This window comes from Rhinichthys klamathensis, unplaced genomic scaffold (genome assembly GCF_029890125.1).
Source record: "Rhinichthys klamathensis goyatoka isolate OS25496 unplaced genomic scaffold, OSU_Roscu_1.1 h1tg000219l_1, whole genome shotgun sequence".
NCBI lineage: Eukaryota > Metazoa > Chordata > Actinopteri > Cypriniformes > Leuciscidae > Rhinichthys > Rhinichthys klamathensis.
In genome coordinates this window covers 60,001-75,220 of record NW_026606743.1, presented here as the reverse complement: position 1 = coordinate 75,220, position 15,220 = coordinate 60,001, and the positions used below count along the sequence as shown (strand labels likewise).

Here is a 15,220-nt window from a genome sequence, read left to right as displayed (position 1 = left end):
GCTCTACTCTTCAACACAATGGTGACACACACAACAGACAATACAGACATCAAGAATCAGCGTATGAATCACAACAATGGTGATCAACTCAACTACTATAAAGTCACATAAAGGCTTTTTTGATTGTCACCATTGTTGAGATTCATATGTTGATATTGATGTCTCTATTCTCCTAAAAAAAACAGCTAAAAAAATTTTCTTTACAATATATTTTTTTTTCAGATTGTTATAATACTGATGTTTCAATATTTCAAGGGTCATGTGAAAAATTATGACATTAATCATAGACTTTGTTTAAAACTAAAGTCCATCTATATATAATGTAATCTCAACTAGTATATTCAGAAATTTCCCTGTCATATCAGTGAATCAGGTCAACATATGATGATTATAACATCATCAATAAATGACCAACATGATCTGATATTTTCTCCTTCATTTATTGCCATATCAAATGTGTATCATAAACACAGTTAAAGCAGCCAGAGAAACACTAATGTTCAAAACTCAAGGGTCAAGAGCCCAACTAAAGCAAACACTGATCTCAATCATGGTGACATCAAATTTCTGTTCAAGTTTTTTGCACTATTTAAATCAGACTATTTCAAAAAGACTAAGACTAAATCAAAATTTGCTGTCAAAATTAACACGGATCTAAATGAATAGTACCTTAGTATATTAGCTAGGTTACAATGGGGCTAAAGGCACACCCTAACATTTGCTTTTCACATATGATTGCAGAAAAATATATACACACGGGGTAAAACCAGCACAAAAGACACATAGTATTGATACAAATACTTTAGCTAAATTAATATACTTTTAATAATCCCTAAGTTGATAGTTTATAGGTCAAACTCAAAATTGGGGGGTGGGGGGGTTCACCATCGTGTATGTTGTCAGTCAAACTCCTTATTGCCCCCTTTTTTGGTTTAAGCCACTGCCCTTCAAAATGTCTGTGCACGGCCCTGAGTAACAGTAGGCTAAGTCAGTCTTCCCGCTAGACTTCCAAGGTTATAATATAACCTTGGAATTATGTTCATTTGAATGAATGACTGGACGTTTATATTTTTTTGACTGTGAGTGGAGTTTGCAGATGGTCCCTTTATAAAATGTGGCGAATATCAAACTTCACTGCGCTCTCGGACCGGTTGCTCTCCCATTCACATGCAAAGTTAAACGCAACTGCAGAATTTCATGTTAAGCTTTTTCTTTTTAACAGGCTCGGGAAGGAAAATTTTATTAACTTGAAACGCCGTACGCCGTATGTTCATGTAGTCTCTTGTCTGTAGGCTATATAGTTTTCCTCCCATAGAGCATAATATTATAAAGAAAAAGCTTAACGTCAATGCAGTAAGACGGTGATATTTAAACTCAATAGCCAATACACCTTATTGAGCATGCAACGCGCGATTGCACGTTAAGCGTTTTATTATGGTTTTCTATGGGTGTTCATAATCTGATGTTATCTGTTTGCCTCTATAAAGTATGCTTTATTAATAGGGTAGGCCTATATTATTGTGTACTAAATTTGGTGCTTCAATATCACTCTCATTAAGCGTCTTAAATGCGGAAGAACGCTTGATTATGCTGCCGTTGTCTGTTTTAGCAGAATACTGCCATCTAGTGGTAGCAGCTTTTCTCAGACAGCTGTGTGTGGATCGTGCAAGGCGAAACCCGCGAAATAAAAGTCTCAAAATCCAAATGAATCAAATAGGATCGACTCAATGAATCGAGTCAATGAATGCACGCGCGTGACCTGATCCACACATGCACATCTTCTGTGTTGCATGTGCAAATTATGATACACTAATACAAAGGAAAACATTTGTATTCACAAAAATGTCTCTATTTGTACAAATTGCTTCACATTCATTCAATTTTGAATTTTGCACACGCAAGTTGAAAGGCATGGATAAAACATTTCTGCAACATCTATCAAGTTCATTGATAAGTGTGCTTGCACGTGTTAATCATTTTGATACTATAATCATCCCATACATTAGGACCTAAAGGAGGTAAAGAAGAGGAGATATGTTGAAGCAATCTAATAATTTGGCCCAATTAATTTTAAGGGTATTCTTGAATGTACAAAAGTCAAACATGTCCCAGATAGCACACGTACATCACGGAGACGTCTATTTGATGTGTGTGTTTACTTCTGGAAGACGTATTTATGTTTTAGAGTGTTTGCTCATCTGCAATACGTCTATAGGACGTTTCCTGTCAGATGTCAAATAGACGTTTAGAAGATGTCTTTAAGATGTGATGATTTAGAATGTAGGGTGAATTGCCCTAATGTGGACATTTTTTGCACTTCAGACTTCTGTGCCATATTGCGATGTGTAACCAAAACATTAAATCCACACCCAATACCATTTTAAAAACCCCAGTATGTGTCCTAACCAAATCAAAAGAGAAAATTCAGATAACCCATTCATAAGAGAAATTATAGACATATTAGTGCTCTTATTGCAAGTTGTCTGAAATAATCAGCAGCTTCCTAATGTGGGACAGTTGTTTCCCCAATGTGGGACACTGAAAAATCTATGATAAAATATCAAAAATCACATTGATACATGTAGAATAGTAAAATCTTATTTTATTTTAGATTCTCTCTTAAATCTTAGTTAGTAATTTTCTTTGTTATGAATGAATGAAACATGTAAAATAACAAAATCTTTAGTTATATTATCCATTTCCAGTAAACCAGTATCACAATCCATAAACAAGACCATTATATCAGTTATAGTGATGCATTTGTAAAACCCCTAAAAAATAAACAGATAAACTTTGGACCAAAATAATTTGGTATAATTACAACTAAAAAATAAATGTACAATTGTTTCTGTTTCCTCTTTACCAAAACAGCATAATGGAGAAACCCCTTCTTTAAACTTACTGATAAAATCATTACATGGATCCTATCTATTTATTATTTTAAAGTGAGTTTCTTTGACTTATTTATTAGGAATTACATATTTATTAATATCTGACCACAGATTCTGAAAAAAGGTCATGAAAATCCTGTTACCATTTCATCAATGCCTTAGGTGAAACATTTTTTCTTTAGTTAAGATTTGTCTAATATAACCATTATTCATATTTTTATTAAAATAAAATAAAAAAATGTTTAAAGGGGTCATATAGTGCCATTTTTGTACAAGCTAATATGATTCTTTAGGGTCTAAATTAAAAGTTTGTAATATACTTTAATTAAAAATTCTCATTAGTATTGTAAGAAAACACTTATTTTACCTGGTCAAAAACAGCTCTGTTTTCAGCACGCCGTTTCAGTGCATATGCCTTTAAATGATCATGAGCTTCGCTGACTCCGCCTCTCTGCTCTGTGCGTACACCGTTTGTAACACAATAACACAATAACCATAACGCGTTGTTCATTATAAACGTGGAATTATGAATTATATTGAGAACGTCATACATAGAAAACATGCCGTAATGTACCCTGAGTGTAAACCTTAGACGCATTCATTGTGAAGCGTGCAGCTAGCGATTTGCAAAGATTAATATATTAATATAAAGTTTAATAAAACGTTTCACTCACTTCCATTCTTCTGGAGGTTCAGCAGGAACACGAATATCTGGTACCGATCCTTTTTAGCAAAGCTTCTTAGCAAAACCAGCTTTATACCTCCTCGTTTATAAAGCAGTCTGGTGTGTGAAATGATTCGCGCAAATATGAAAGCATTGACGTTGCTCGTGGGGAATATTCCCTTCGAAAACAAACTCAGCCACTGCGTCTTCAGCGGTTCGGATTTAGGAACATTAAAATGACTGTGTTCGTTATTACACCCAAGAACAGAACACCACAATCGCTTAGACGCCATTCTGCTCATAGACAGTGCTCCAGCATATCAACAATGACCGCGCCGGTCCGCGCAGACTATGATTGACAGCTCTCTCATGGAGCTGATCTCACCCGCGAGGGCGGGTCTGTGTCAATCAACAATCGCGGGAGGGGCTTCCGAGCGTGTGACGTCACACGGTCGAACGGCTCAATTTGAGGCAGGGGAAAACATATAAGGAAATTAAAACAAAAACACTGGATGGATTTTTATCATTATATGATGTTTGTGTACAGGCACTGCCAACACACATTTCAGTGCAATCAACCTGTAAAAGTGCATGTACCGTTATATGACCCCTTTAAAACATGCCCCACCACACATTTTTGACTCATTGAAGTACTGTCCCACATTAGGCTAATCATACTGTCCCAGATTTGGAAACCACATTTCCTAATGTGGGACACTAGTAAATTTGATAAAAATATAAAATATATAGTTTATACACATAAAGTTACACTATTTTTTGATGGACAAACATTTCATAAGCATATTAGGCTAAAAAGTAGCAGGATTGCTTTGTTTAAAATCTATTTAACTCCTTAACATCAAATTTGTTAAAACTCTATGTCATTAACCTTCGGATGGTCTTCACATAAGGGGTGCTTCTCATTTCTTATTTGTGCATCCTCGTTTCCTTTCCTCGCGTCTCAGCTCCACCCCCTGTAGGACGCGAGGGAAGGCTGCAAGGGAAGAAAAAATGAGGACAGAGGAATTGAATGAAAGCTTTTTTATACATTGGAATACTTGATCACTCGAGCGTCACTTCACTGCGTCATCAGCAGCGCTCAAAGGATCTGCCCTTATGTTGTTAAAGTTTGTTTATTTAAGAAATTCATAATAAATAATAATAAAGCAAGATACCTTGTTGAAATATGTGAGTTGTGTGGTTTATGTAAACTACAACAGTAAAGTATAAATTCAAATGATTGTGACAGATGTGAAGGGGGAGGAGAATTGATACGTGCGTCATGTTTAGTCGATAAAACTCTTCTGCAAAGGGTACACCTGTGCATCCTCGCTCATAGCTCCTCTGGAAGCCTCCTCACTCCTCGATCCTCGCCTCCTCGCGGTGCAATTAGAGAATTGAGATGTCCTTCAAGATGGCTGAGCTCGATTGGTTTCCGGGTCATAGGATGGAGGACGGAGGAGCGAGGAGACGAGGAGGGATATAAGGTGTCTCCTGTTTGATGATTGCTCCACCCTCAAATATGATTGGACATTTGATAAGTCATGTGATTTTGATCACATGACACCACAGCTTTGTCTAACCCATAGTTTCACTGTCATTCATGTATTTATGGGGGGCCTACAAACACTAGACCTTAGGTGTCCCACATTAGGCAGTGTCCCACATTAGGGCAATTCACCCTATGTTAAACTGACATCTTAAAGATGTCTATCAGATGTTAGTAAACAGCAGATGCTTTCCAGATGAAGTGATCTTTAACAGACATCTTGCAGATGTACGTGTGCTATCTGGGATTGAGGCCACCATCTAATTAAGAATTTTAAACAACAGATTTCTTGATATAATAGTAGATGCCATTTTTCCATATGAAATTATATATAACATTTTGTCAATACTTTTGATAATGTTGTCATCCACATGGAGTGCCTGAAAGTCTGGAGATTCCTTCCCCTTTGGCAAGTAAACCTTTTAGTATTGACCGATCCAGATCGCGCTTGCGTGACGTCACTCGGGCTCGTTCAGCCCGTCATGCACTGCGCAGACGTCGAATACACACACACACAACATCAACAACATGGAGCACAGTTCTCTCTCACTGACACCGAGTCTGTGTTAACAGAATCACGGCTGAGTTTGGTCCGGATCCGCCAATGATGGACGCGCCCGATGCGGGTGAGGTTATAGTGTTTATAATGTTTATGATGACGATATTCTGGATCTCATACCTGTTGCTGTCAGAGTTTTGCGTGTTATTACTCACACGAATGAGTTTTAACCAACTGAGATGAGACGACGAGTTTAGGCTGCACTCCGCTCGCTGACTGACTGATAGTTTGCTTGTTTGTTTGTGAATCAGTGAAACCGAAACCAGCCACACCGAGATGTGTGTGTTTGTTTTTCAGTTCTGGATGAAATATATTATCACAGGTTCAACTAGTAAGATTAAAGTTATCTTTCTTTCTTTTGCTTTCGCAACTCTATCAATGGAAAATATGCGCAGCGAGTCTCGACGTGTTTGATGATACTGTATCTGATGTGTGTGTGTGTGTGTGTGTGTGTTCCTGAATGATCAGATCATGTTACTGAAACTCATCCTGACGGGATTATGTTTCAAGTTTATGTTTCTTCGCGCGTACACTTACACACATTTATTTATAATATAATATTTATATTAACACGGTTCAACAAACATTATTTTTAGGCTTTTTTAACTCATTTAAGTTATTTATCTTTATTTAGTCATAAGTAAAACATCGTCAAAAGCATGTAGGCTACGAAATCAAAATTATGTTTTAGACAGGCATAAGCATGTCAATCATAAGCATAATTACGGTAAAATACTGGTTATGTTTATGATTTAGCTTATGCTTCTTACATCTGGTAATTTCTCAGAACTGAAGTGTGTTTATGGCCAGATTTACCAGCTGAATCTCTTCAGATCATCAAACACACACAGAGATGCTTCATGACACGCTTTCACACATTCTCAAAGCTGAAATTAGAAACATATATGGTGTGTGTGTGTGTGTGTGTGTGTGTGTGTGTGTGTGTGTGTGTGTGTGTGATGCGCAGCTTTAGGAGCGTCCTGACCCGAGACACAGAGAAACTGCTGGATTTACAATACGAATAGAGTCAAGTCTCCTTCATTGTAAAGCACTTTTAACAGTGTTTCAAAGCAGCTTTACAGGGATAATAGAAAGTAACAGATTGTTTAGGCTTTACAGCAGCTCTGTCCAGATAAAGTTAGTTTTGATTGATTCACTTCCGTTGTAAAGATCATTAGTAATTAACTTATAGCGGCCGCTAACAGGACACCTCTAACAGAAGACCCTTAACGCGATCTGGCCGCTCATCCGCATCTGGTGGCCCGAGAACACACTCCCTGAAACGGGTTCGATGGTGAAAGCGATTATCTGTTTACTCTGCGCAAACCGCGAAAACGCAGACGGCGCGCACATGCGCATCACGTGTTCAGTGGATGGGTATGCGCTTTATATGTGCGCAGGCGTGTAGTCCTTCACAAATCAACCCTCAACAAACTACTTTTTTAAATAAATAAATAAACATATGTATTCCATGTTCTTATCACATTCAATTATAATACACCCAATAAATAAGTTTCATTACTAATTAAAACCCAACCCCCCACACTCATTCACTGTAACCAGTGCTTCCTTAACACCCCATCTCCATTTAAAGAAGGGGACATTATTAACACCAGGGGCGTCATGCAAGCCAAAATTCTGGGGGGGCACAATCTGAGACGTTGCAATTGTTTTCTGACGGGTGATATGGATCATGTTAGGAGGGGTCAGGGGGGTTTCTCCCCCTGAAATTTTTTTAATTCTGGCTGCGAAACATACTATTTCAATGCAGTTTGGGAGGGACAGAAATACCTTAACGGAGCTTGCGGCAACACTCCTCTATCTGAGGACTAAGTTAAAGTATATGTGTATCTTATATGTGCATTATAAGATGTTTTGAAGGCCAAAAAAAACTCCTTAAGTTGAGCTTTGACTGATAGGCTTTTCATTTTTGTCTGTCAGTGAAGAAAGTAAACATAGGGTCAACTGATAGGTTGATTTATGAATCATTTTCTCAGACGAATTTATTTACTGAAAGCTACTAGGAAAGCTAGGTAGCCTAACTAAGTTTATTAAATTCATTCACAGTACACATTCATTATTGATCTTATGCCTAATACAGGGCCGTAGATAGGGCTTTATAATCACAGAGGTCCTAAATTTGAGGTGGGTAGGGGGTTAAAATTTTTTATTTCTCTGATATGTGCATTTCAAGACGTTTGAAGGCCAAAAACAGGATAAGAAATAGCTTTAAAACCATGTCAGTGGGCAGATTATTTGTCAATACCTGCTCTCACTTCTTATCCATCCAGGCCCGGATTAACACAGTGTAGTGCCCTAGGGTGACCACATTTTAAGTGCCCCCCACCCCCACCCCATTCAACTCAAATGCTAGTGCAACATGAACATGTCATACTAAATATCTTTATTTCCATAATAAATGGCATGTATGAGGACTACATGCAAAACCTTATGTCTAAAAAAAATCATATACCAAATAAGCAAGCCCAAGAATCAGCTAAATTCAGCACCACAGAGACGCACAGCAGCAAAACATTTAAATGCAACCAAATCAATTAGTAATCGGATTGACGGCTCAATAGAACTGAAAAGCTTTTATTCAACCTTTATTGATCCGATTGAGCTCGATCGGAATCAAATTTCGATCGGATTGAAAGGGGTGTTTTTTTCCTTTTCTAATCCGATCGAGAGAACATGTAAACACTTGATCGGATTAAAAACCGAAACTGAAAGGACTGCGTACATGTGCAATGACGTTGAAATAGCGTAATGACGTATGACGCTCGGAATGTTCTTCCTGTTGAATAAAGTGTCATATAATTAGGTGTCCCGTCAATTTAAAATTCTCCTTTCACTCAGCGTCTGGGAAGTGGAGCAGGACCAACCAGTCATTTTTCGGATTATCACCCAGAGACGACTGGTTTTGGACGCGAGAAGGGAGGGGCATTTTTACTGATAAATATAAGCAACACGGTACAACAACGGTTCATGTGCTCATTGTCCCCAAATTATGACCAGATATGGATAAATATTAAGCCTGCTGTTTAAAACAAATAAAGAACCAATGTAGGAGATGGGTATTATGCACAAACAGCTGGAAAATCTGTACTATATATTCAGCATACTAACGTTACCTCTTCCGATTTTAAGCTTGCGTATAAACGCGCACATCAACCCGATCACATGTTTAGCGTTCATGTAAACACTACATTCAGATTCATCAATCGGAATGAATTCAGTCCGATTGAAAAAAAAAAATTATGCATGTAATAAGCATCTCTAAGCAACCAGCTAAAAGAGAAAACCGTTCCAAATTTCAAATCGACAACAGCGTCACATACATTAGGCCTAGCCTATTTGCCCAGAAATAATGGTAAATAAGCCTTACCTTAAGCAGAACAACTTTTTCTAGACTTAGGCTACCGCCTTTGCTCACAACATTAGCAGCTGCTTGAGTATCGGTTGAGGCATTTTTCGCTGCTAGTGGCTTCTACTGATGCCGATCGATGTCTCTGTCTTTTCTTAATTTCAAAGAAATACGCTACTGTGACCTGACCCAATCGCAATTCTTTATATGCATATTTTATATTCTCTCTGTATAAATGTCATGATTAATTGTTAATTTTATATCTGCATCTCTTCCAGCAAAATAATATATATATACAAAACATGAAAACTATTTTAAAGGTTTAGTCATTCTCTTAATCATTTGGTGCCCCCCTATTGGCTGGTACCCTAGGGCACTCGCCCAATCCCGTCTATGGATAATCCGGCCCTGTATCCATCACTCTTTCTTTTTCTCTCAGTCTCCTGATCTTGCCTTCCCCTCCTAAAGCTGAGCTTTTTTAATTTACTTAAGGCTACAAATTGTACTATATTAATTCTCAATATGTACACATTCATTATTAATCTTGTGCCTAACAATGAAAACGTCTTTTCCCCTCACAATGACAGTAAACTATTAGCCTACATTACGAGTCACGTTACATAGGCCTATTTTCAGTTCAAAATGGCGAAATTAGACAAAAGTATATTCGTGTGCCTGATTATTTTTGTCATTTGTTTAACATTTATGAACTAAAAAAACTGTCAAATATGAAATGTTTAGTTTAGCTACTTACATCTCGCACTTGACTGTACACTGAAGCGTCGAGTCTCACTGCTAAAATTCGCGCTCAGCTTCTGTGAACATAAAGCCCGCCTACTTTGATTTGATTCGTCATCTCAAATATTCTGACATTGACGAGCAGTGACAGACCAATGAGGCTCAGATGAACACGCACGCACACACAAACACACACACCCTGTCCTCTGTTTCTGACGTGCGCTCTGCTCGGCACCGCTGCGGATTGAAGATGAACAACGCGCTGAATCTGATTATAACAAGACTGAAGAAATAAAAAATTATCAGGGAGGAAAAATCTGAGGGGGCACGTGCCCCCTCACTTTGAATGGGCATGACGCCACTGATTAACACGCTTGTGATATATATAATCTATAACCACTCCTGCTTCCACTAAGGATTTGAAAACAGACACCATACAAATATCTCCTCCTGATGAGATTTCAAAATTGCTAATTTAGCTTGACCTATGACAAAATTAGCAAGTACACATTGTTCTTGTAAAGATTTCATATAACAGCAGCCCAATATAAATAAGCTATTAGTATACAGAAACCGTAATTTTGTTATTATTTTTCTCAACATTACAAAAATAGGATCAAGTCTAGGGCAGTCACAAAACATATGAAAAATAGTATACAAAGCAGCACAAAATGGGCAATTCGATGTTTCAATTGACCCATATGTAAAGTTTTAACACATATGTGATACAATATTTTTTTCCCTATACAATCAAAAACCAATTTTCCATAACCCTTTAATAAGGAAACATAACCCGAGTCATCAATGCCACATTCTTTAGGAAACACTTTTAACTGAGGAAAGTTCAGAAATACAACACCATCCTCCAAAACATGATCAACAAAGTGATCTAATGATAGAGGAAAGGAGGATTCAAAACCCCTAACAAATCCTTCTATAAATCTAAGAGAGTTCAAGCCAACTTGACTGTGAAGGTCTCCATTGGCCTCTACTTAAATCAATAACTTTAGTGACACCAGTATTCAAAAATCTATTGATTAAAGACTGAGATGCATTTGATGGAAGCTCAAAAAGAGCTAAGGTTCTTCCACACCATAATGCTCCTCAACAGTTCTTGATATTTCAAACAAGTCCCATGATTTGAGCACTGAGACACAGAAACTAAAAGACAGATCAGAAAACTTTTCTTTTTCACAAAAGTTTTCTTCATTAGGAATAATTGTTTGTCAATACCTATTCCACCAATATCTTTAAGTATAGATCTCCCCAAAAACATCCATGGCACATTATTTGAACTACACACTAGTTTCTGCAATGTTAGCATCCTCATTGCCAAGATCTTTGACTCCAGATGTATAACTCCTCCCTCTGCCACTGGAAGGTAACGGACTCCTGGAGGAAGCCAATGACATCCATCCCAGAAAAAATTAACCAATACCTTTTGAACACTTTTAAGCAAGTCTTTAGGAAGGTCTAGAACAGTAAACTTATGCCACAACATTCAGGCAATTAAGTTATTAATGACCAATCTTCCTCTAAAAGAAAGCTGCGAAAGTAGCCATCTCCATCTCTGAAGTCTACAATTAACACGATCAACTAATCCCTCCCAATTCTTCTCTTCATATTGATCATTACCGAAGTAAACCCCAAGCATTTTGAATCCATCCCTGCCCCATTTTCACTGTTTTGGCAATTTTGGAGGTACAAGAATTTGCCAATCAGCCAGCAAAAAAAGATGTACATTTCCCCCAATTAATGCAAGCAGATGATGCTTTTTGAAAATTATTTAAACAAGATGTTAACCTGTTAATATCCTCAGAATTGTTTATAACTATCGTTACATCATCCGCATAAGCAGTAAGTGTAATGGGGGCAATTTCAGGGGAATCAGGAATAGAAACACCACATAACTGTCTCCTCAGCATAATTAAAGCGGTTCTATAGACATCGCGTACAGAAGGCCTGATAGGGGACAACCTTGCCTGGTGCCTCGAGTTACTGAAAAAGATCTAGTCAAAGATCCATTTAATCTTAAGCATACTATTAATATCACTATACAGCAGCTTAATACAAGTTACAAAGTATGGACCAAATCCAAAAGCTTCCCGAGTCTTAAACATGTAGTGGTGGTCTACTCGGCCGAAAGCCTTCTCCTGGTCCAAAGAAAGCAAACCAATATCCAACTTGTGTCTTTTTGCAATAGTAATGATGTCTCTCACCAAGAATAAATTGTCAAAAATCGACCGTTTAGGGATGCAAAAAGTTTGATCCACGTGGATTATGGTTGCCATATGTTGTTTGAGTCTGTTAGTCAATGTTTTCGACAAGATTTTAAAATCAACACAACAGTGAAACTAGTCTCCAGTTTTTTAGGCATCCAAGGTCTCCTTTTTTGGGGATCAATGTTAACATTGCTCTCCGGCAACTTAAAGGCAGAGTCCCTCCATTAATGCATCCCAAAAGGACATCATACAAATCTTGGCCCATTAGTTTCCAAAAGGATTGATAAAATTACACCGAAAGTCCACCAACCTAGGAGACTTCCCGAGGCTCAACTCCTGAACAGCCTGTGAAACCTCCGAGAAGGTTAAAGGATTGTCAAGCTTTATCCTTTCGTCCTCTGAAATGTTTGGCAGATCCTGTAAACACTGGTCTGCTGTTGAGTCATCACACTGGCCAGAACATCACACTGGTCAGAACAATACAAGTCCTCATAAAAAGAAATGGCATGATACTGAATCTCTTGTTGATCACTCGGCCATTTGGAAGCTTCAATTGATGGAATTGTTTTTGCTCCTTTGGCTTTTTTCCAAGTCCAAAAAAAAAAAAGTGGTGGGAATGTCCATTTCATTAAGTTGGGAAAATCTAGTTCTTAAGAAAGCAAATTTCCCTCTTTCCTCCAACAGATTTTTCAACAGAAGCTTACTCTGTGTGATGTGTTCAACAGAAGCTTACTCTGTGTGATGTGTTCAACAGACGTCATCACGAACATTTCTGAGGCTTTGTTCGAGAATCTTCATTTCTTCTTTTAAGCTTCCGATACTTTGTGCATTGTTGGCAAAAGATCTTTATATGGACTTTGCCAATATCCCACCATTGACTTAATGACTGAAATCTATTTCTCTCTTCTCTCTAAGATTCCCAGAAAAGATTGAAAAATTAAACAAAATTGTGATCTTGTAAAAGCCTATTATTGATATGCCACTGTGATTTATAGATTTTAGAAGAAACAACAGAGACAGATATTGAACAATAATGGTGATCAGAGAGAAAGGAAGGAGAAATACAACTATTAAAAAACCTATCTCTATGTCTTTTTCTAACATAGAAACGATCCAATCTGGCTCCAGACAATCTATTTGAATTTCTCTTTAACCAAATATCTTACTTTGTGTTCCGAAGATGAACGAAAGTCTCGCGGGATTGAACAACATGAGGGAGAGTAATTACTGACAGAGTTTACATTTTTGGGTGAACTATCCCTTTAACCAAGTATATTGTCTAACCCCAGGACAAGCCTCCCTCCATAAATCCACAGGTTTTTAATCCATAATCCAAAATTCCAGCACATAATGGATGGGGTTCATCATGATTCCGATCTAAAGATGGATTTATTGTAGAATTAAAATCCCCCCCATTACAACAACATTATCTTGAGGACGCTGTAACAAAGCATCAGAAAGTTTTCCAAAGAAAAGAACACGCTCCTGACCAACACTTGGTAAAGTATAATCAATTTCAGCAAGAGTAATATCTACTCGCAATATTCTACCAGGCATCATTTCTAGCATTACTGGTTGGTTACCAATACGAGACGAAAAGAGCATGGCAACACCTGCACTTAGATTTGTTCCATGACTCAATAAAGTGTTGCCCTTGCGATCTCTAACCCAGTGTGCCTGATTTTGTAAGAGTTTCTTGAAGCGATATTATATCTGCTTTTTTAAGATTAAGTAATCAAATAAAGCAGCTCTCTTTGCTGTGCCCCGGCAACCATTAATATTAAAGGTCCCGATGTTTAAGGATGTCATGTAGTCACTAAAAATGGGGCAAAACAAACCCAGAAAAATAAATGCATGGGGAATCATGACTATATATTATTATTTCTTATGACAGATCTTCAATCTTTGCTCAACAGCACTCATGTGTTTCTTAAGTCTGTAACGTTTGGGCTGGTCAATTTCCTCAAGTGTAGCTTTTCTCATAGCCATTAAACAGATTCAACAAACAGTTGTAAAGCAGGAAAACAAGTCTCTTGTTTAGGTCTTCGCTGGTTAAATATGGCATCAAGGAAATTATTAATCTGCTGAACAGAATAATGAGACTTCAGTTTAAAACTGGAGGCTTTCCCTTCAGAATTTCCTTGAATTCATCTCAGTCACACCCGTTTCATCGGATGCGGCACTGGCATAACCAAGTGTGTGTGAGAGTGAGAGAGCATCATCATCTCCTGTGCTTGTCTTCATCAGTGTTCTGGGATCGGCCCGCTCCGGTTGGTCATCTCCTGTTGGATCAGCTGCCCAGTTACCAGTCTCTGCTGTACCGCAGGAAGTCCAGCGTGAAGAGGCGGGGCAGTGGGCGGAGCCGGCAGCTGTCCGTCAGCAGTGGGAAGTGGGCGGAGCAGACTCACAGTGGGGAGGAGCTTAGACCCGTGCGGGAGCTTCCCAAGAGCATGCAGGACAAGCGGCGGGAGAAGTGCGTTCCTTATCATCATCATCATCATCATCATCATGTGAAGTGTCTGCGAATGTTCACTAGGGTCGGGTATCGCTAGGATTTTAACGATTTCAGTTTCGATTCTGCTTATCGATTCCGATTCTTTTCGATTCCAGTAAGGTAAAAAAAAAAAAAAACTTAAATATCATTCACATTTAATCTTATTGCAAAACATACACTCACCGGCCACTTTATTAGGTACCCCATGCTAGTAAGGGGTTGGACCCCCTTTTGCCTTCAGAACTGCCTCAATTCTTCGTGGCATAGATTCAACAAGGTGCTGGAAGCATTCCTCAGGGACTTTGGTCCATATTGACATGATGGCATCACACAGTTGCCGCAGATTTGTCGGCTGCACATCCATGATGCGAATCTCCCGTTCCACCACATCCCAAAGATGCTCTATTGGGTTGAGATCTGGTGACTGTGGAGGCCATTTTAGTACAGTGAACTCATTGTCATGTTCAAGAAACCAATTTGAAATGACTAGAGCTTTGTGACATGGTGGAAGTAGCCATCAGAGGATGGGTACATGGTGGCCATAAGGGATGGACATGGTCAGAAACAATGCTCAGGTAGGCCGTGGCATTTAAACGATGCCCAATTGGCACTAAGGGGCCTAAAGTGTGCCAGGAAAACATCCCCCACACCATTACACCACCACCACCAGCCTGCACAGTGGTAACAAGGCATGATGGTTCCATGTTCTCATTCTGTTTACGCCAAATTCTGACTC

At 38.4% G+C, this 15,220-nt stretch overlaps 1 protein-coding gene across 1 annotated transcript in view; it reads left to right on the top strand.

Moving 5' to 3' along the window:
- The first annotated feature begins 5,614 nt into the window (after positions 1–5,614).
- The window catches only part of LOC130097409 (transmembrane channel-like protein 7), a 29,239-nt gene continuing 19,633 nt past the window's right edge, over positions 5,615–15,220 (top strand). The window contains exons 1-2 of the mRNA XM_056264237.1: positions 5,615–5,730; positions 14,238–14,463. Of these exons, the coding sequence (XP_056120212.1) occupies positions 5,709–5,730; positions 14,238–14,463 (248 nt within the window). The 5' untranslated portion in view covers positions 5,615–5,708. The remainder of the gene's footprint in view (positions 5,731–14,237; positions 14,464–15,220) is intronic.